Source organism: Calidris pugnax, unplaced genomic scaffold, assembly GCF_001431845.1.
Source record: "Calidris pugnax isolate Ruff unplaced genomic scaffold, ASM143184v1 scaffold50, whole genome shotgun sequence".
Lineage (NCBI taxonomy): Eukaryota > Metazoa > Chordata > Aves > Charadriiformes > Scolopacidae > Calidris > Calidris pugnax.
Genome location: NW_015090780.1, coordinates 4,843,170 through 4,864,555, shown reverse-complemented (window position 1 = coordinate 4,864,555; position 21,386 = coordinate 4,843,170). Strand labels below are relative to the sequence as shown.

Sequence of the window (21,386 nt, the reverse complement as noted above, 5' to 3'; positions counted from 1 at the left end):
GGTGAGTGCCGGGGGGGCCGAGGAGGCGCGGGGGCGGTCCGTTATAACGCCCGGGGGCTGCCCGCCGGCCCGGCCGCCAGGGAGGGAGCGGGGTCCGGGGGGAGACGGGACGGACACCCCGCGGGGGGGGGAGAGGAGTAGGAGGGAATCAAATACAAACATACAGCCGTGGATACGGACGTTAATACACAAACGCAACGGCACGGGGTGGGGAGAGGTGTTCGGGCGGCAGTCGGGCCGTGTCCGTGCGCGCCCGGTGCGGGAACACGGGAGATCGCTGTGGGTTCCGCTGGGTTTTTAGCGGGAGCTGCGGGGGCGCTGGGAGGTCGGTGTTGGGAGAAGCAAGAAATTGAGCGTCGGGCACAGAATCGGCGTGTGGCGGGAGGAGCGGGGCAGGCTCCGGCAGAGCCCCCCGGCGCGGGCGGCGGATCGGCTGCGGCCCCGCAATCGGGAGCAGACACACCACACACACACCCCCCGAGTGCGGCTCCGGGGCCGCGGGGTGAGGAGCCCCTCAGGCAGTGAGAAGCGGCCCCGGTAACTCCGCCGCACCCCCGCGTCCCTCCCTGTACCGGGGACGGGCCCCTCGGCCTCCCCGCAGGAGGTCGGTGTCGGCGGGGCGGCCGGGCCGGCTCCCCCCGGGGCCGAGGGCCGGGCTGTGCCACGGAGGCCGCTCGCCACGGACCCGCAACGCCGAGGAGAACGGAGCTGGATCCCGCGGAGCCGGCGCGGGGGAGGGAAGGGCGGTTATCCCTGTCCTGCCCGCCCCGTCGGGAGGAACCGCACGGGCTGTTTGTGCCTCCCCAGGAGCCGGCGGGGATGTTCGCCCGCGATCCGCTGTGTCCGACCGACCCCCGACCCGCAGCCGTCTGAAGATCATGTACAAATAAAGGTGCAGATGCCCTTTAAAAAGAGTAATAATGGGACCGGGCATTCAGAAATATCCCTTATTACTGCACAGAGAGGCGCCAAAAAAGGAAATCCAAATCAATGGAAACCACAAAGGAATGGTAAAGTAAGGACATTATTTTCTTTCTTTCTAGTTACAGAAACCTCTAAAGACTGCAGATGAGTTAATAAGTGCAGATGAGTTAATAAGTGCAGATGAGTTAATAAGTGCATGGCTGCACGGCGCGGATGCTCCTCTGGCCCCACAGAGGTGCCCGCGCAGTGCGGTGACAGGGCACAGAGTGACAGAGGTGGCTGCATCACTGCTGGAGGCACAAGACCCACTTTCATTCTTTTATAAGCTCCCGAATTGGTGGAATTATGTTTTTTAAACCAAAATCTGATTATCCTGACATAGAAACTGAGAACACAATGTACAGCCTGACAAATTAACTGAACTGCAGTCAAACCAGATGAGATCAGGAGGGCACAGCCTCCTTCTTCCTGTTCTAAAATTATATTTTACAGCTTTCCTTTTTTAAAATCGGTAAAATTTCTTGTTTGTAGAACAAACTCTGTTCTCCAGTTCTTATGGAATGCACTGATTTAATGATTCTGTGTCCTGACACAGAAATGTTTCTGATTTAATTGAGAAAATAAGTGTTTTGATTTCAAGCTGCCCAGATCAGTAATGCCGTTCCTTTTGCTTGCTTGAGAGTCTTTCTCCTACTAAAATTCCCACAACCCATGTAACATGAAATGATGAACTTTGTTTGCACCTTTGTTATGAAAGAGTTTGTATTAAATCAAAATAGGCTGTATGCTCCCTGCTCACATTCACTCCTTAACTTCATAGGAATAGTCCTTTAAATTTTGTTGAGAACATGCATATGAGAAATGTTGTACCTTTATAATTAATTTTGCTAAATTGCAAATTCCTATTTATAAGTGATATTCTCTTTAATCCTTGCTGGTTACAGTAATGGAAAAAGCCATCCGAGCACCAAAGGACTAAGTAAACCAATTTCTCATGTGAAATCTTCTCGTGGAGGATTAGGCAAAAATGTATCAAGTGCCATTGAAAAGGTAAATCATTCCCTTTTTTGTGTGTGTGTTTGTTTACAGAAAAGGGGTGTTAGTTTATATCAGCTTCCTACTAACATCACATACTCATCTTTCCAGACTTCCCGGGACACTCAAGATGGTAACCAACCAAGTATTCTTAAGAAGGGAAGAAACCAGCTGGATGACAATACTCAGTCAAAAAGGTAACTTTATATTAAGATTGTCTGTTTAATTTGTAGACGTTTCAAATTGGTGTATAAAATTCTTGTGATGAAATCATGGCTTCTCTGGTTTGCCTTTGACTTCACTGGTCCCAGAATTCAGCATTGATGAGAACAACAAATTTAAGTTATCGATAGTTAGGAAGTCAGTGAGTTCTCAGGCAAAATCTGAATAAAATAGAAGCCATCATTAGCAGGCAGTGTAATTTCTGCCAGCAAATATTCATTTCACCTCATTACTTAGTTTCCATGCCAATTTAACTTCATTCATGTAGATCCATGTCCTTGGAGGAGGTAGCAAGACCTTTGTAAACTGTTTTTGCAAATGCATTAATCATTCCAATGGGATATGATCTTTTTTCTTTAGGATCACAAGTGTTTGCACACCACTGCACAGAGCACAAGGACCAAAGAGGAGCCTCCCAGAAAGAAGGCAAAATGAATCTTTTCTGCACAGGATCCCTCTGAGCACAAAGGGCAGCACACAGGGGCACTTCTGCAGGGGTGCAGATGGGCCAAGGCAACATTTCTATTGCAGCAAAAAAGAACAGTGGGAAAAGAATGATGAGGAACTTGTTGCTGAAGCTGGTCCATGCTCTTCTAAATGGCAAGAAGCATCTGTAGATGAAATGTTCCTGGATTTTGAATCAGTGCAAATTATTAAAGAAGATGCTGAAGATGACAGTGCCAGTGATCTCTCTGACTCAGAAAGGATTCCCATTCCCCCGTCTCCCTGCACACCACCAGAGCTCATTCTCAGAGCTGAAGAAATCGACCCGGTTTGTTTGGAACACGTTCCCGATACGGGATTTAAAGAATCAGAGTATTACTACCCAGACTTCCTCCCGCCCCCTTTCAACTCCTGGGACTTGAAGCAGCTGTCCATCTTTGTTAATGTGGAGGGTAAAACTGACTTCCGGCCAAAGCCAACAGGATTTCTTGAGAAGTACATCGACCGCCTCGTGCAGCTGGAGTGGCTGCAGATGCAGACTGTGCAGAGTGAGAAGGGCAGGGTGGGCAGAGCCCGGCCCCAGACTGCGCCCGGGCCCCCCCGCACCCTGAAAAGCCCTGGCAAAGCCAAGGCCCTGCTCAGCCCGTTGCCCAACAAGCAAGTGGTTCCCCAGGACGGGGTTCCAAAGCAGCCCAGACGCTGGTTGGGTCCCAGGGGAGATCCATACTGTGAAGAAAGTCGCCAGCTGTCCTCTCAGCCAGGCCACTCGAGACTTCCTGAGAGAACAGGACGCACAGTGTCTTCTCAGAGACAATCTGGTGAAGTGAGGAGTGAACTGAAAAGAACCCCAGGTGCAAGGCAGCAGCTCCTCGGCGTGCAGCCCCCCGAGAGCAGCTCTAAAATCCAGAGTGTTGGGAACATCAGACCCCCCAAGCAACCCCCGGTATTTCATGGCTCGGCCGCTCCCGTCAAAGGCTTAAAAACACACCCGTGTACAAACGCAAAGAAAAATGGCAATGCCAACAATTATGTAACTTCTAAAAAGCCAACAGGGGACAGGAAAATAAAACCAAATGGCACGAAGCAAACACCCCGCAAATTTAAATGAGGAAAAATTAGTTAGGTAATGTTGATGCTTCTTGACTGCAAGAGAGCGTTTGGCCAACGCAGAAGGGTCACGTTTTCTTCTTAGGAAGTTGTGAGAGAGCGCGTTCTCGCTGCACGGCTGGCAGTCAGCGCTGCTCATCCCAATGCACTGCTCATCCCAATGCATCCCATCCAAACCAGCAAAGCCCGCAGGAGAGCTTTCCCCTGAAGGCAAGTGTCTTCCATTGGTCTTCCCTCAACAACATCTACAGTTGCTCAATGAAGATAACACTAGCAGAGTACGGAAGTTTAGAGAAGGATATAACTATAACGTGTCCTCCTACTTGCAGCAGTTGAAGTCCACTGAAGCCCGTGGTGTGTTTGAGGGAACAGGATCCACGCTCTCTCTCTTGAGGGGATGTGCCCTGTGGTGAGGCAGGGGTGATGGTGGGGTTTGTCGTGGAAAAGGGCTCAACTGTTCTTGGGAAAGAATGGCGCGTGCTTATCTATGCAAAGGCAAACTCTGATTCTTCACAGATGATGATGAATTGGATTTTTTTGATGAATTAGATTTTATAAGAAGAATGGAGATAATGCTTTGAAATATTTTAATGCGGAAAAGATTCTTTTTAAGGCAAAAAAAATGTTAGGGAGCAGACAGCTTCAATAGTGAGAGATTAAGAAAATGGAATGTGTATTTTTATACCCGCTTTCCTGGAAATTCATTTTGTAATCCTTGATGCTTTTTGTCATGTAGAGGAAATGACCAAATTTCAAATTGCACATGGATATTTATGACTAATGCAAAACGAGGGCATTGCTAGAGACTCTGCGGCCTGATCTGCAGAACTGGTAGCTGCTCAAAACATAAAAAATAGACTCTTAGGGAAATGTAAAGGCTATTTTAAGTTCAAGGAAAGATATATTTTGATACAAAAGATCTGTATTTTCAGTCACCCGAGATGACTATTATTTATCCCGTGGCCCAGTCAGCCTCAGTTGGCTTGGCCTCTTGTTTCAGGGGTTAGTGAAGTGATGGGAGAAACACCCTGCAGAGAGGAATTGTCCCACCAGGGTGGGGTCCTGTCCTTGGCCCCTCGGCTTTCTCTGGTGTCTGTGAGATGCAGGAGAATACCAAGTGTAGCTCAGTGAGTGTTCAAGGGTCAGTTCATCTGTTCCAGCTTCCCATCAATCACAGCCGCTGGGACACGGTCTTGTTAAAGATGAAATTCCAGAGGGGACTTTGTACTTTCATTTTAGAATGAAATATGGAGCAGCCTTGAGTTCATCTGCAGCCACCGGTGGCGGTGAGTGGTTTGTGAGAAGTGACCTGAGGTCTGACAGGCCACATCTTACACAGGGATCCTTCATGTTCTGACAGAAAATGAAAAAGTAGCAAATACTGAAGAGTACCTTCTGTATATAGTATATCCATCTGCATATATGTATATGCACTTCTCTTGTTGAGCTCATCTTGGGTTTAAGATGCTTGCCTGTTTCTATTCTTTCATTGTGCCTACCAGATCTTCAGCTTTGTAAAATTTCAAAGCATGGATTTATACGTAGTTTAAATTGTGAGAATATTATTATATGTAGTAATAAACTAGAGTATTTTACAGTACATGAAAACATTGCTCAGGAATAGTCTAAGAAATATTTTTAGTGTTTTTTTCCTAGTCTACTGGAGACCAAATGTGAAATTTTAAACCGATAAAGGAAACAAATGTAATATGCAGTATTATATTTCCATATTCAGTATTTGTGAGGTTACAGTTGAAGTGAGGGGTAGTTGCATGTCCATTTGGCTCTATGCAATTCCAGTGAACCGAGCGGGGGAGCGCGGAGGACGGCATTCAGCACCAGCAGCTGCAGGGGACCAGCACCTTCCACTGCTGCCCCTTCATCCCTTTGCTTTGTTCTAGACTCCTCATCTATTCCAGCATTTTTTAGGTGAAAGGTTCTTGCAGCCAGTGCTAGAATTTCAAACTCGGGCCAAATTCTACAAGCCTTCATTAGCCAAGTTTTCCTGATAGTTAGTGGGACTGCTCTTGCCAATAAACTCTACTTTAGTGCACGATTTTAGCACGCTCCTTTAGTGCACTGTTACAAGCACCAAGAGCAAGGTGAGCAGGATCAAGTCAATAACCAGCATAGCAGTTTTTTAAAACAAAATTTTAAAACAATTGTTAGATGCAGTAATTAATTTAGCATGTTGTATAGCACTGAATATTAGTGTCTGCTAAATCTCCCTCTGAAATGCTGCTGTCTATTGATGCTTTTCCAGGTGACAAGGCGGGCGGGCATGTACATACAGACACAATTTGCATGATCACTTTTTAAAGAATTAACAAATAGTGTTTCAGTCAGCGTTGACCAGAGCAAAGCTGGGTGGCACTGAGGAAAGCTTTTTCCTGTGGACCTAGGAAAGTTTTGTTTCGATGTAGTGCTTGTGATGTGCTGGACAGAAGTGTGCTGTTGGAGACCAGGAAGTTCAGCAGGTGGAGATGGTGAATGATACTTAAAATAAGCCCAAATACTTGTTCCGCACTGAGCTCTGGCTGGGATCTGGCCAAGGAAGTTTGTTTGATAATTACACAAGTCTAATTTTTGTTCATTGATTTGATGCTCCTTACACACTCCTCTTTGTGTACACACGGAAATAGAAATTCTGTGTTTGCCTCAACAAACAGCTCTGGCGTGAGCAGACCTGCAGGGCTGGGCTTCAGCCGCAGCTTCTGCTTCCACTTCAAGACTGTGTTCTGGGCCTATGGAGAAAAAGAGCTCCTTTCATGAAGAGGACCATGGTTTGTGTTTTGTTCGTTTTGTATTGATGGCTGTTGTCTTTAGAAGCACTTCTGGACGTAGCAGGAGAGTTTATTCCATCCAATACATTCTGTCTGGAATTAAAATGCTTCCCTGGCACAGTGTTTGAGTGGCTATTGATGAGTTTTTCCTGATGTTTAGCAATTTGCTCATATGTTCTTGTGTGTCAACATTGAAAATGCTTCTTGAAGAACAAGTTTTCTGTGAAGTGAGATATTTAAACATTTATTTATTTAAATATATATATTTTTTCTAGATAATTTAAAGGTTGAATGTTCTGCAGTACTACCTACAAAACAAATAACTCTCAGGTTGTATTTTAAATAAATGGCCAGATTCTGCTTCAGTTATACTGGTATAAATGTTGAGCAACTCTGTTTTCAGTCAAATTCCCCTGTTATAAAGATGTGAAGACAGAGAATGTTACTCCAGTATGTAGAAACGGTTTTTTAATGTGTCACATGAAGAATTTTAAAGCACTGTTTGTTTTTCTCCTGATGTTTCTTTTTTTCTCCAGAGAGTGTTTTGACAGTTCTTTCAGTCAGTACGTGATACCTCTTTTGGAGCTGATATTATAGTTGAAATTTCTACAGTTTGAAATTGCCTATAATGTCATATTTTTTGCCTTACTTTAAAGGTATTGAGCCTTTGTTGCTCCCATTGGCATTAGTGGGTTTTCTTCTGAAAAAGAACGAAACAGACCACTGTATCTGGAAAGACTGGAACTCCATTAGCTGAGAATTTTCAGCCCAGCTTTTGATGTTGTTAATCATGTGTTATTATTTATTTGAACTTTTGGTGAATATTTTTGCTAGCAATTCCATTGGAAAGTGATCTTGTAATTCGAAGTTACTGTATATTTATTATATTAAAGGTGAGATACTGCCTGTTCCTTAGTTGCATGTTTTCCATCATCCACCAGATGGCACCTCTGAATTTTTCTGTCAGAAACAGTCTTTGCTGCAGTGCAGGGTAGGGCTGGGGGCTCAGGATGTCCCAGTGCTGCTGCTGGGAAGCCAGGTAATTAAAGCTGCGTGATTAGTTCTGCTCCCCATGGCAGTCACTTCTGTAGTGGCTGTGCTAAGGCACCAGAATAGGTGAAGTTAACAGCAAAAACTGGTTTCATCATATTCATACCTTTTTTTAAAAAAATGAAATGCACTAATCACTGAGTTTCACATTCTCTGTTACATCTCCAGGACCCAAAGAGCACAGATGTGTGGGCAGACACTTGCAGAGAAGCACATTCTGGTGTTGCCAGTGTACAGGGATATGTAGGGTTAACTTAACTTCACACGCTGCATCTCCCTACGCTCAGCTGGGACAGAGCAGGAGGAAAATGAAGGGAAAGAGATCCAAAGGGGAGAATGGCATTTCCTATTGCTGAAAATCCCTGTGCTTTGCTCTCTCTGTAATCTGTACATTAACTGCTCGGTGGGCTGGCACACAAGAATTTTACAATCAGAACATTCTTGCTATTTAAGTTTTTCCTGATGTCTGAACCATCCCATCCTGGGCTGTTATTTCAGCCTGTTACTTTCTGTCCTTTCAGTTGTGAATCTCAGGAGATCACTTGCCTGCCTTCCTGCCCACGCTCATTTTTATTTAAAATACTGTGGCCTATTTGACATATTCTATTGCTTTTCTTCTCCCCTGAGCAGAAGGTCAGTTCTGCCTTAAGTCTTCTTTTTCCAACTTCCAGAACACTATTTTCCAGTTCTAAAAAAAGCCAGGACCTTCCCCGTACCCTCTGCCCCTGCCGCCTTTTTACATGGTTTTATAGGACTTATTTTTTTCATTTCCCGCCTCTAAAGTAGTTTTATTTACAATGTATTTTTCATAAGTTAGGCGGGAAGTTCAGTTTCAGGTCTATAAAGGTTGGTGCCTGCCTGCTGGCTGCTGGGTCGAGCAGGACAGGCTGGAGGTGTTTGTATCAACTTTTACGCCCCGGGTCCGAAGTCTGGGGTAGGCGAGCGGAGCCGTGGGTGCGGCGGGTGGGGGGGGTCAATGTCAGGTCACACGATAGCGTTTTGCAAACACTGGTGAGGCTGGGAGCCAACGGTATTTCCACGGAAAGGCAGGTGGTTCATCACAGCTGTAAAATGGGCACAAACCTGCAGCGACAGCACCTTCCGTCCGTGCGGGGCGGCGGTTCCGGGCCAGGGCAGCCCCAGCCGGGGGAGGGACCTGGGGACGCTCAGCGCTTCGGGGCGTTTTGAATTTCACCTGAACGGACGGAATCACCCGCGTGTCCCCGGCCGGGTCGGACAGACCCCCCAGCACCCACCCGCCCCCCGCCGCCATGGAGCCACCGGCCCTGCTGCTTCTCCTGCAGGTGGGTGCGGAGCTGGGGACGGGGATGTCCAGGGACTGGACGGGTGGTCATAGAAGGGTTTGGGGGGGAAGGGGCCTTCAAACCCCCTGCCCTGGGCAGGGACACCTCCCACCAGCCCAGGTTGCTCCAAGCCCCCTCCAACCTGCCCTTGAACCCCTCCAGGGATGGGGCAGCCACAGCTTCTCTGGGCAACCTGGGCCAGGCTCTCACCACCCTCACACCAAAGAATTTCTTCCCCACAGCTCAGCTCCATCTCCCCTCTTTCCGTGTCAAACCCTCCCCCTCCTCCTGTCACTACATGCCCTTGGAAAAAGTCCTTCCCCAGTTTTTGTGGAGCCCCTTTCGGGACTGGGAGGCCGCAGTAATTCAGTGGCATTTCCATACAACGGGTGCACATGGAGAAGCGTGGAAGCCCTAAAATCCACAGTTAAAGCTTCCAATATAGTTAAAAGCGGCTGCACAGACACGGAGGGGGCAGCAGATATTTTGGGGGGGCGGAGCTGGACCCAGGACAGAGCCGCCGAACAGGACATGCCAGTGGCAGGTCCCAGCCTCGCCGGGGGCTCTCCCATCACGGAAGTTTTCCCCGGGTTCCACAGCAGCTCTACAGCCCCAGGCACCGCCGGGGAACCCCTGGGGCTTGGCAAGTCTGTAACCATGGCGGTTTTATTACATTTCTTCAGAAAAAGGTCATGGGGTAAAGGCCCGACCTTCGCCCAAAGCCTTGGTAGGAGGAACTCGCTTTCAGTTTTTAAATGTGATGGAAAGAGCACTAAAAGCCCAGGCTTTCCAAGGAAAGCAGCGGGAACACAGAGGACGGGGCACAAGTTACCCGTGAGCTGATGGCAACAGTGTGATTTGAGTAGCGAGGTACTCCTTTGGGGGGAGGGATTTCAAGGAAAAAGCAGTGTTAGAAGCTGGTGCTTAGAAAAGGGCAAATCCTGCAGGCACCTTTCTCTACAATTTATTTCACTCATGTGGATTAGAGACTTTGGTCCAGTGTCTGTTTTCTGGTAAATGGGCTGTGTTTGGGACACTCGGAGTCACTGCAGTCTCTCAGAACCTGAAATACTCCCCAGACTTTTCCCAGTAGTGGGTTTATGTCCTGTCAATAACAGACAACTTCTGAAGGACACCAGAAAGAGAGAGACAACTTCCCCAGAGAGACGAAGGCAAGGAGTTTGAAAACTGGAGATACCTGGTTTGAGAAAAGCCATAGAGATAATGCCAGGGGCTGTCGGATGCGGTGTTTGCGTGTTTGTGGGACGGGCACCGCCTGACCAGCAAAATGAATATCAAGCTTTCATGCCAGTTCATTTGGAACGAGATGGATGATATTGGGGCATTTCCAGGGTTAGATACAATTCCATACAACGCTGTCAGAGCTGAATCAATATGTTTCTGTGAAGCCAAAGCCCTCCTAGACAACACATTGATGGTTCCTAGTCAACCACACTTCTCACAATCACCTTTTTTTTCCCACAAGGTTACTGCTGCCAACAGTTTTTTTCATGAAATTGAAAATTTCAGTTTAAGCCAAGCCATCGGAAAGAGGAGTATTCAGGTCTGTAGTCACTGTTCTATGGTAACAGATACCCAACTGCTAACACATAACTGTGGCACTAAAGACACTTCTTTGTCCGACAGTGGCTGGGTTCTGATCCATTAGACAGCCTGCGTCCTCTGCAGCGGACCAAAAGGACCTGGGTTATCACCACCATTGATGTTCAAGAGGAGGACAAAGGCCCGTTCCCCAAATTTGCTGGGCAGGTACAAGCAGCCTGTGGGGGGAGCGAGCCCCAGGGAGGGGTTCATCACACGCACGGGGTGTCAGGACGCCAGGGGCAGGAGGGGCAAGAACCCTGCATCAAACAGCACCTTTTTTTAAAAAACCAAGTGATGTGTTCAAAGTTGTCTTATTGACCCAGAGGTGGGGAGAGTTGTGTGGTGGGGGGTGTCTTGCTCCTCTGCATGGGCAGCTCGGGGGGAAGCCGGCGCGGGGTGGGGAGGTGCCTCGGCCGAGCCCCCCGGAGCCAAGAGAAGGGGGCGGGAGGAGAAGAGGGCTAAAGTCTTTTCGTTTCTGTTCCGTCTTCCCTACTCACACCTCATTGTGCTACTTCTTTTTTTTTTCCAAAAGCTTTTCAATAACAAATCATTTAATAAGTCAGTACAATATTTAATCAGTGGATCTGGGGTGGATGAACCTCCAGAGATGGGATTGTTTTCCATAGAGGACGATGCGGACGGCCACGTGTACGTACATCGTTCTATTGACAGAGAAAAGACCTCAACTTTTCAGGTAACACACTTTAAAAAAATACTTAAAACCGTTTGCAAATATTAGTTGCTTTCTCATGGCCCAATGCTTCACAAGAATGAGACACATGTTTTTATGGCCTCTTTTTCTTATTTTGAGCCTCTACATAAACGCTAAGATGATTCTCTCAGCAGAGACCAATAGGCAACTTCCGCTCTAGTGGCCAGAACACTGAGTTGTAAACCCCAAAACTCTTAATCAAGAGAATGGAAGCAAATAGTTATGCATTACAAAAAAATGGATAATACTGGACGACCTGCAAATCTGTTTTATTGTGACTTTATATAAAAATAAGTGTAGCAAAGGAGAATTCGGCATTCAGAATTGAACCCCCTGAACATTCATGAATATGGAGCAAAAACACCATAGAAAATGGATGTACTATTCAAATACATACTTCAGAATTGGGGAGCACACATGAAAGCGTTCTTTTGTCTGGCTCCAAGGATAGTTTTGTATTTTATATTAGGCAGTCATTTCAGGACGACAATTATCAATCTACTACCTTTGAAAGGTGAAATAATGACTTAGTGATGCAACTGAAAGCCAAACACTACCCAAATGTGACTGATGCAGCTTCAAAATTGAAAGTTTCTTGTTCCATTCTGATATCTAAATGATGCCATTCATTCCATTCTGATATTTGTGTTGTTACTCATTTAGATACGTTTCAATATTGTATGCAGAAAAACTGGTGAACCATTGGACCATCCTTTATATTTCAAGATAAAGGTTAAAGATATTAATGACAATGCACCTGAGTTTTCCAAGGAGGAATATAGTGTTACAGTAAGAGAGAACCACAGTAAAGGTAAGTGCCATCCAACCGAGGGACACTCCTGGTTGTGTATGACTGCTCTCTTTTTAATTTCTTTGTCTTTCTTTTTCCTTTTTTACAAGATCTGTTCTCCCCAGGTTTTACTTAAACACTCATGGGTTTAGGGACTGTGTCCTTGAAGGACTGTTTCCTGTCCCTTGGCTTCTTGTCTGATTAACCTCACTGTTCGTTAGTGTAACGATGGGGACATGCTGGAAAAACTCCTGAGAGAGTAGTTCTTAACTACAAGCCAAGACTTTAGCAGAGTAATCTGACGTGGCCATGGGGTGAAATCCTCAGGACCCGGCTCAGTCCTGGCATAACTGACCAGGGAATGGTTTTGATAAAGTAAATTCAGGAGTGTGATAACTCTCTATTGTCTCTTGGTACTTGAGGCACTTGCTACCCAAGTGAGGTGGAGGCCAGAGTGCTTGCAGAGATAGCCATAGCCACAGGAGAATCTATAGGTGTTCTTAGGACTTGTGTGTCCAGGACCCTGCAGACAGGCTGAGAAACTCCATGCCAAGACTAAACACTTCTATTAATGTCTCAATTCTTCATCCTAGATGAGCCCGTTTTCCAAGTTACTGCCTTGGACAAAGATGAAGAGGGCACCGCAAATTCTCAGGTGTCCTATTCTCTAACTATGCAAATGCCCCTTGCAGATGGATTCACATTTAATATTGATCCTACCACAGGATCAATATTTCTGACAGGATGCCTGGATTATAAGGTGATGTACACACAGCAGCCTGTTTTCATTGAGTGCATGATACATGTTCACTGTGTGTTAACCTGGGAGAGCCTCACGTCCAGCCTTGTGGCTGTGACTGGCAACACGTGGGAACTGCTTCTGAGCTAAGTCTGAAAGTCCCTTTCTTCTGCTTTTCAGGCTGCCAGCTCCTTCAAACTTCTGATCAAAGCCAGTGACCACGGGACTCCCCAGCTCTCATCTACTGCAACAGTGAATGTAGCCGTGGAAGATGCAAACAACCACCTCCCTGTATTTACTAGGGATAATGTAAGGAAAAATATTATTGCTTTACTGAACCTTCCTAAATACAGCTCAGTCCTTCAAACTGCTGAAAGTGCTCAGTGGTGGGAGTAGGAACCCTCACACTTCGCAGCCAAAACACTTGCAAATGAGCTTTATGTGTTAGAAGAAATGTCTCTTAAACATGTGGACAGTAAACTGACATTCTGACTATAGAGAGGGGCACACTCCCTTAGTTTTCTGTGCACAGCACCCGAGGGATGCTGTCCCTGTTGCCCTAGGGGTGCTGAGGGACTGGGCTGAGGGGCTGGTTGTGATCTGTTCCTGGCTTTGCTCCATGAAGACCTGCGTGGCCCCGTGCTGCTAAAGGCTGTGAGCGGGTGAGAGCTACACTTGAGTTCAGATCAGAGCTATCCATTTTCAGGCTCTGGTCCTATCAGTAGCTCAGATCCCATAAAGCCCATGTCTGTAATTTGTGTGTTGCCACATTTGTTGTGGTTTAGCCCCGTCTGGCAGCTGAACACCCGCTCCCCGCTCCCGCACTCCCTGCCGTGGGTGGGGAGAGAACTGGAAAGGTAAAAGTGCAAAACCTTGAGAGTTGGGCTGAAGAGTTTAGTAGGGAAATGACAGTGTGTCTGAAAGTAGCTCCATGTGGTGGAACTCTGGCTCAGAACTGGCTAACCAGCCTCCTCCTCTTGGGGAATAGAAATAGTCCTTATTGCTTTCCTTTCCCCTCCCAGTACTTGCTGCAGATTTCAGCAGGTCAGGAGCACCCAGCTGTATTACGGCTCCCGGTAGAAGATGAAGACTCTCCCAACACTCCAGCTTGGAGAGCAAAATACAGAGTAACGGAAGGCAATGAGAAGGAGCAGTTCACCATTGAGACAGATCCAGTCACTAATGAAGGCATTTTGAGTATTATCAAGGTAAGGAGCAGTACTGGGTGACCTACAGCATGGCAGTGTGTGGTGTGGTCTGACCATGAGACCACGAGCTCAGTACCTGAGCTGGGTTTGGTGAGCTCAGCTCAGCGCCGAGTTCCAGGCACACAGGGGTGACTCCCAAACCAAAGGTCAGAGCTGCTAATCAGACTTTTGTCTGGGGTTTTCAGCCTCTCAACTATGAAGATGACTCTGAGATGAGACTTGTCATTTCTGTAGCAAATGAAGAACCTTTCTTCTTGTGTAAAAACGGCCTTGTGATGAACTCAGGCGTCGAATCCATTCTTCTTGTGTAAAAACGGCCTTGTGATGACCTCAGGCCTCGAATCCAGCTCGAATACAACTGTGAACATCGTGGTCTTACAGCCACAACATGCTCCCAGGTTTCATCCTCCTGTACTTATTGTCCAAAAAGAAGATTCAATGAAGCCTGGGAAAATATTTAGGAGGTATCCTGCCACATATCCAAATGATGTGCCAAATAAGATAAAGTAAGTGGAGATGCTCCTAACTCTCAGAATAAGAAATAGTTTAGGAATATAAAGAGGTTTCCAAGTTTAATTTGGTATATGAACACATATGAATATACATACACATCTAAATTTACAGTTACATGAACATGTACATCAGAGGTGCAGATTTTCTACTGGTGATACCACAGATCTGGATAGTGGGTTGTCTAAGACAGAATTTATATGTACCCTCAGTCCTTGGTTGCTCAATGTTGTCTTCGCAACAGTTTGGCCTAAATCCTGGTTGCATTATTTGCGTATTTTACTTTTGACAACAAAATGTTGATGCGATAGAAAGGACTAAGGTATGCTGGGCTATAAGAACGGGAACCTAATGCATAAGGAAATACTTTCTTAGTCCCTAGGAACAGTTTTGATGGGCCTGCACAAGGTATGGGGACCTGTACGGGGACCCGTGTGTTGGCTGTGCTGAAACACACAGCTGGTCCTAGCGTTAACAAAAGTGACTAACAAGGGAAAATACCTACAGAGCAAAAAGGATAAAGAAAGATGCAGTAGAAATTTTCTGTTCTTCAAAGTTCATTTAAGAAAATACAGCACTTGTAACTTTTTGCTTTCTTTTTAAGATATGAACTAGCCCGTGACCCAGATGGCTGGCTGAGTGTGGATGAGAATTCTGGAGTTCTTACTGTGGCAAAAGAATTTGATCGAGAGTCTCCTTATGTGAACAACAGCCTGTACACCATCGTTGTTCATGCTATTGGCCATGGTAAGTGGCCAGTCAGAAAATATTCAGGCAGTATTTGGACTGTTTGAGATGAGGTGCACGTTAGATATAAAGTGACAGCAAGAGTAAGGATCTCAGTGGAGAATGGTGGTGAGAACAGACACCCTAACGGTTAAAGCTGGTGTTACGTGTGACTGGTAGGATAGACCAGGCAGAGATCCTGCCAACGGACCGGCTCTTGTCCAGACCAGTTACGAGTGTTTTTCTGTTTCTTTTACTTTTGTCTAGATATTCCACCTCAGACTGGTACCGGCACCATCCTGCTGTACTTGTCTGACATGAGTGATCATATGCCAACATTAGCAGCTCCGTCTTTAGACGTGTGTGACAAAAAAGAAGGGACACCTCTCATTATAAAAGCTAAGTCTGCTACAGACCAGTCACATTCTGGGCCATTTACATTTGAGCTGGCTGAGGACTCTGAAGATGTGAAGCGTAACTGGACATTAGGAAGGAACTTCGGTGAGTTCTTCCTTGAATGTCCTTCATGAGAAGTTCATTGGCACTTATGTGCCCTCTAGCTATTTCACTGTGGATATAGTCTTACCTTTATGGTTTATTACTGATTAATCTCAACTAAACTGAAAGGACATGGAAGAACAGCTTTCAAAATAGAAAGTGACTGCAATATGAAAAAAAGTTACATCGTTCTTCATCTCTGCTGAGAATGGACCAGAAGTGATGTGCTCACATTGCAGAAGGTGGGGGATAAGACAGCTGAGGAACCACTTCTGCATTTGATTGACTTCCTAAGGAGTTCTAGAGGTTTGGGTGCAGCTATGTCAGGATGCAGCAAGGCTGGGGCAGAGCTGTTTGCCAAGAGGCTCAGCGAGGGGATGGAGCAGGACATCATTTTGTCCTATTTACTATAGTGCATTAAGGCTGGAGAAAGTATTTGAAATTGGGGTGGAAATGAGTTTCCCTTTGATTATCAACAAGGGAACTTTTTGAAGGGACTGCAGAATGCCAGATTTCTTTCTGTGAGTCTTGAAATAATTCGCTTGTCTTCTTTTTAGGAGAATCAGTTGAACTTGTAATGTTAAGAAGCCTCCCACAAGGTGGCTACTTGATACCCGTCATTATTCGGGACAGGCAAGGATTTTCCATGAGGCAGACTCAGCATGTGAGGCTCTGCTTTTGCCCAGATGGACATACATGTAAAGATTCACCACTTCCACAAGCAGCAGTGACTCTTGGAGGTGCTGCCATTGCAATAATGCTGTTGGCTTTCTTATTACTACTGGGTGAGTAACCCTCTAACTTGCACATGCAAGTTATCTGTCATCTGCCCATTGGATCTCATGCCAGTTTGGCACGTCCTTAGCAGGCAAGACCGTTAGCCCTGGTATGGTAGAGCGTAGCCAAGGTGCAAGCAGCCAATACTTGCACTCTTCATGGCACTTCCATCCATGGGTCCTGGTGCATGACCTGTTCTCTCTTCAAATTTTAGGAAGACCTTAGTTTCCAACACAAGACAGTGCCATTTCCACCTAGTAAGCAAAAGGATCTTTTTTGATAACCAAGAAAATGTTCAAATGACCTCACCAGCTGACCGCGTGGAGCCGTACAGACCTGTTCACAGTGCCTGTTTCACCATTCCCTTTCTTGTTTCAACAGCTTCCATTATTCTGCTTTGCCTGGTTTATGGGTCAGGATCTAAAAGCAAAGCCTTTGTTCCACCTCAAGAGGGTGAACAGACTTTAATCAACTATAATGAAGAAAGCAGAATGCCTGTGTTTCAAGTAAGTGCAAAAGCATAGATGTACAGTACCCCACCACTGCCTGAATCTGGTACTAGTCATCTCTTCTATTATGTTTCCTCTGGTTTTAGAATTGAGCAAAATAAAGCTTTTTTGCCACTAAGCACACCTGGGGAGTGGTGTTCTGCGTGGGCTGGATAATGCTACTCTGGTGACAGACTGCTGTCACTCCTACCGCTTTTCAGCATCAGCAGGACCTTCCCAGGTGCCTCATCCTCTGATGAATCCAAGAGAAGAGGCGGCACATCGTCTCTTGTCACACTGCGCACACCAGTGTTTGCAACGAGGAAGAAATGAAAGTGAAAAAGGGAATACACTGCAAAAAAAGTGTGATCCCTCACAGTCTGGTTCAGTTTCTTATTAAAACCATCCCTGTCCCTGTACGCAGGCTAAGCTGGATATCACAGATCACGCTGCTCGTCTGCCTGTGCCTGTGGAGGCTGGAGAAGAAGCGATTTCTGAGGTAACTGCCTGTTTCCTTACATAAACGGCCTTTTTTATACCATGGAAATTGGTAATCCAAAGATTGAGGTTTGGTATTAATAATAGTGGGAAGAATAATGCAATATATTTCAATAGAAAATAAGTGTCACTTGTTGGACATCCTGCTACTAGTTAAGTGGGAAGAATAATGCAATATATTTCAATAGAAAATTGAAGTGTCACTTGTTGGACATCCCGCTACTAGTTAAAAATATTGTTGACAACTTATTTTTTTCTGACAGCTTTCAGTTTAGACTGACACTTCGGTTGCCTCTGGTTGGTGACTCCTAAAAATATTGTTGACAACTTATTTTTTTCTAACAGCTTTCAGTTTAGACTGACACTTTGGTTGCCTCTGGTTGGTGACTCCACGTACACACAGAGTGTGGACTCGTAAGTTATAGGAAACAGTCCCTGAACAGAAAAGCTGTAACTGGAGAAGACAGCACAAGGGAAATGGGTGTAACAGAGACAAAGACAGTTGGATTTATTTCTAGCTGAGAGAAATGTGAGTACGTGACTTTATGCTGGTCAAACCTGAGATACTCTGTCTGTCTTCCAGGATGGCCTGTACGTTAGGTACAAGACATTCCAGGAAAGACACTTTGAATCCATGATACAGACAGTGGACAGAATACTGGCTCAGGTAAGAAATGAATGTTGAACTCCTCCTTTGTCAAGCTGGCTTGTAAGAATGGGAAAAAAGGCTTGTAGAGCTGGAAGGCTGCTGTGGCTTCAGCTACTCCCTCAGCCCATCTCTAAGAAGCATTACAATCAAAAGCAAGGGATATATCTGATGGGGGAGCATTGAAGATTCTATCCTTGTTGAACATGTCTTGTCTCCTACACTCCTTGCCCGTGGTCACCCAGCAGTTACTGCAAGGTTGGGGTCTGTCACCTGTAACAAATTCTTCAATCAGGGAAGTGGGGCTGAAAGGCTTTGTGTGACTGTGCACAGTTTGGTTGCCCGCTCTTTCACTTCTGTGCCATCAGGAAAATCCTCTCCCCATGTCCTGCCCGGCCGCTTTCCCAGGCCTGTCCCCCCACGTCTCCCTGGGCCTGACCGCACGGATCCACGCCTGGCTCCACGCAGCCAGCTTTACTCACCCACTGGCTGGTCCAGGACAGAACAAGTGCTCCTTTCTGCCTCATTTGTACTGTAGGGGAAGTTCAGGCTCTGGTGCAGCTGAGAGCTTCAGTAAGACTTTTCCCTGTGAGAGAAAGACTCATACTCTTCACGGCAACCTACTGCCTTAACTGACTAATTTGCATACCATGAATTACTTTGGTTTTTAGAAGGGCAATAAGAACTTCTGTAACGATTTGCATTGTTTCTTCCCTTCTTTAGCAACTGGATTACCAAAACGGACTGGAAGATTACAGTGACATCTGTAAACCTCACATATACACTGAGGAAGGAGAACTAGAACAAAGTGACTCCTGCTCTCTCTCCAGTGGTGGTGAGGACTTGCCTGTTAATTTTTTGAACACTCTTGGACCAAAGTTTTCTGCTCTGGAAGAAATCTGTCAGAAGCGATTTCCATCATTCAATTAATTTCAGAAGGCTGTGCCTACTTTATGGTGTTGCAAAGACTTCTGGCAGAAGCACTGAAAAATTGGGAGAAAAAGACTCACCCGCGCTGGAAAGCGCTGCGGTGTCTGCGCCACGGGGACCTGCCTTGGACCCTTCCTGCTGCACTGCTCTCACACAGCCGCCAAGAACCTGAGTGTCCGGAGGGTCCACTCTGCTCTGAAGAGATGATGGAGTGATTTTGGCATATTCTGTGCAGACTTAACACAAATGGAAGATCTGATATTAAGGATCCTCGCTATTGTAAACAAAGGAATAAAAGACATCTACTAGGGTAGAAATTCCAGTCCAAGTTCTATATGGAAATAAGGCAGCTGTGAACGGAGAAGGCAATTACCAGCTAGGCTGGTGATGCAGTCTGTTCTGGTCCCTTTAAATCCAAGACTAACTTCCATACGGTACCGTGCGGGTCTGACTTGCTGATCAGATCTTTTACTCCGATATGACATTGAAATATCTAAGAGGAAATGCTCTTCTACTCCCGGTGTGACTGTAACTGCATCGCAGCCTGAGCTCTGCACCGAGCTGGCCTTCTAGCATAAAGCAGGCGCTTCCTCAGTGCCCATTTGCTCGTGCTGGCATCTGGTGGCTCTCAGTATTATTGCACTGTTGTAAATACTGTAAATGCTACCAAGTGTGTGCAGTTGACCTCTGCTCAGTTATAGCTTGATGGCTGTCGGGAAGAATAGCTCAGAAGATCCTATTCTGCTATTAGGTAAGTGATACAGATAATAAGAGATGGAATTAGTCCCAGATTTTACTTCTGTTCTATTACAATTTTGTCCTGAAAGAAATATTCTTTGCCCAGGGCAAGCACTAAGTCTGGTAGCTAAGGCACTGTTCTTCTGTTTCAAAGTTTTCTTAAAGAATAAATTATGCTTTTGCTCAGATGTTATTAACTAATAATTCAAGGTTGGAAACTTCTGTCAAGTGTGGTAGAAGAATTTGCCTGAGAGGCAGGCAGCTAAGTTTTCCTAAACGCCAGCAGCGGGATCTGTTTACACAACAAATCACTACTCTGAAAAACCATCTCTGGTTTGTCATTCCAGATGGAAGACTTCAATTCAGGCCAGTGATCTAACAGCACGGCCAATAACCACCAGGTCTTTTTTATTGCAAACTATAACTGTATTGGTAAGATCAGAACTGTGCTGTGGTTTGCTATTTCTTCTGAAAATTATAAAAGATTAAAAATAATAATGAGAGTGTTCTGTGTGTTTGTTGTTCATGTAAATGTGTGTTGGGTCTGGAGCACACCATGCTTACAAACACCGGATCATTAGGTGTGATCAGAGCCACACAAAGTGGGAGGTGTGTGTGCCCTGTAAGCGCATAATGAGGTGTTCAGTTAATTTGAATGACTGATCTAATATTATAAGCATCACTATGTGCCCTTTAATAGGAACGATTACTTCTATATAGGAGTGACAAACACCTAAACAACCACTCAAACTGCTGAAAGCTCTTAGGACCCCTGCTGCCAAAACACGGCCAGGAATCTGTCCCGCATCAGCCGGGGGTGTCTGGACAAGAGTGAATCTCGACAGAGGACCGGGAACGCCTGGGGTTCTGGGTCTGTCTCGGCGCCATGTGACAATTACTTCTTTTACCATCTGTGCATAAGGTTTGAGTTGATATTTCTTCTTAAACCAAAGGGAAACTAAATGAGTTTCCCATTGTCTTAAAAACTAGAAACATCCGCTTGAGAGAGCATAACTTCTGAGTGGCGTTCGGCAGGAGGGAGCCCAGGCTGATGAGGGAACTCCTCCACTACTAATTTACTACAATTAAAAAGCCGTATTTAGAGGCTTTCATGAGACGCAATGATTACCAAGTACTGAAAAAGAGGCATAAATCAGAGCATTTCTCACCCACATCACACATTTGCATCAATCACGCTTTTAAAGATATTATTTCAGGAACCTGGTCAGGAACCGGCTCTCAGCCATGGGAGCTGAGGTCCCAGCAGGGGACAGACCGGGAGGAGAGCGTCTGGGGGCAGCATGCTTTGTGCCACACAACACACTGAGAATTACGATGACATCCCAAGCAGACTTTGGGCCTCAAAACTGCTGTCACCCTGTCCCCACAGAAGGTGACAGTGAGCCGTCAGGCTGAGGGAGCTTTCAAACGTCCACCTGAAGGTTGGTGCGAGGTCCCTGCCTGACTCCTGCCCCTTCTCCCCGGGTGCGTCACAGCAAACCTCGGCTGAGGGAGCTGAGGGAGCAAACCGCCATATTTCTTCCAAGGCCCCTCTGCTTCTCCCGGTGCCCCCCACCAAAGCCAGGCCTGCGGCTCGTCCGTCGCCCCCAGAACCCCACAGAAGCCGCCATTGCTCAGGGACGGTGCCAGGG

General features: G+C 46.2%; 3 protein-coding genes across 5 annotated transcripts in view; 2 read left to right on the top strand and 1 right to left on the bottom strand.

Moving 5' to 3' along the window:
- The window catches only part of SYCP2 (synaptonemal complex protein 2), a 117,139-nt gene that overhangs the window by 33,150 nt on the left and 62,603 nt on the right, over positions 1-21,386 (bottom strand).
- Positions 122-7,426, top strand: FAM217B (family with sequence similarity 217 member B). Of its 2 annotated transcripts, none has more exons than XM_014956123.1 (4): positions 122-1,010; positions 1,869-1,974; positions 2,071-2,156; positions 2,542-7,426. In XM_014956123.1, the coding sequence occupies exons 1-4, from the start codon at positions 991-993 to the stop codon at positions 3,731-3,733; spliced, it is 1,404 nt and encodes a 467-aa protein (XP_014811609.1). In that variant the 5' UTR covers positions 122-990; the 3' UTR covers positions 3,734-7,426. The 2 variants fall into 2 exon arrangements, with proteins under 2 accessions (XP_014811609.1, XP_014811602.1); XM_014956116.1 differs by having other exon boundaries at positions 123-1,015.
- Positions 8,837-20,180, top strand: CDH26 (cadherin 26). Of its 2 annotated transcripts, XM_014956098.1 has the most exons (17): positions 8,837-8,869; positions 10,356-10,433; positions 10,517-10,639; positions 11,007-11,168; positions 11,850-11,997; positions 12,570-12,736; positions 12,896-13,024; positions 13,738-13,923; positions 14,109-14,208; positions 14,258-14,429; positions 15,038-15,180; positions 15,427-15,660; positions 16,215-16,442; positions 16,816-16,940; positions 17,347-17,421; positions 18,004-18,087; positions 18,790-20,180. In XM_014956098.1, exons 1-17 carry the CDS (start codon positions 8,837-8,839, stop codon positions 18,994-18,996), a joined length of 2,394 nt encoding a protein of 797 aa, XP_014811584.1. In that variant the 3' UTR covers positions 18,997-20,180. The 2 variants fall into 2 exon arrangements, with proteins under 2 accessions (XP_014811584.1, XP_014811591.1); XM_014956105.1 differs by lacking the exons at positions 17,347-17,421; positions 18,004-18,087; positions 18,790-20,180 and adding an exon at positions 17,030-17,077.

Coding starts and splice junctions, on each gene's coding strand:
- FAM217B (XM_014956116.1), top strand. CDS start 921: ATGGGACCGGGCATTCAGAAATATCCCTTATTACTGCACAGAGAGGCG. Junction 1,016..1,868: donor AACCACAAAGGAATGGTAAA/GTAAGGACATTA, acceptor TGCTGGTTACAG/TAATGGAAAAAGCCATCCGA. Junction 1,975..2,070: donor TATCAAGTGCCATTGAAAAG/GTAAATCATTCC, acceptor TCATCTTTCCAG/ACTTCCCGGGACACTCAAGA.
- CDH26 (XM_014956098.1), top strand. CDS start 8,837: ATGGAGCCACCGGCCCTGCTGCTTCTCCTGCAG. Junction 10,640..11,006: donor TCCCCAAATTTGCTGGGCAG/GTACAAGCAGCC, acceptor TTTTTCCAAAAG/CTTTTCAATAACAAATCATT. Junction 13,025..13,737: donor CTGTATTTACTAGGGATAAT/GTAAGGAAAAAT, acceptor TTCCCCTCCCAG/TACTTGCTGCAGATTTCAGC.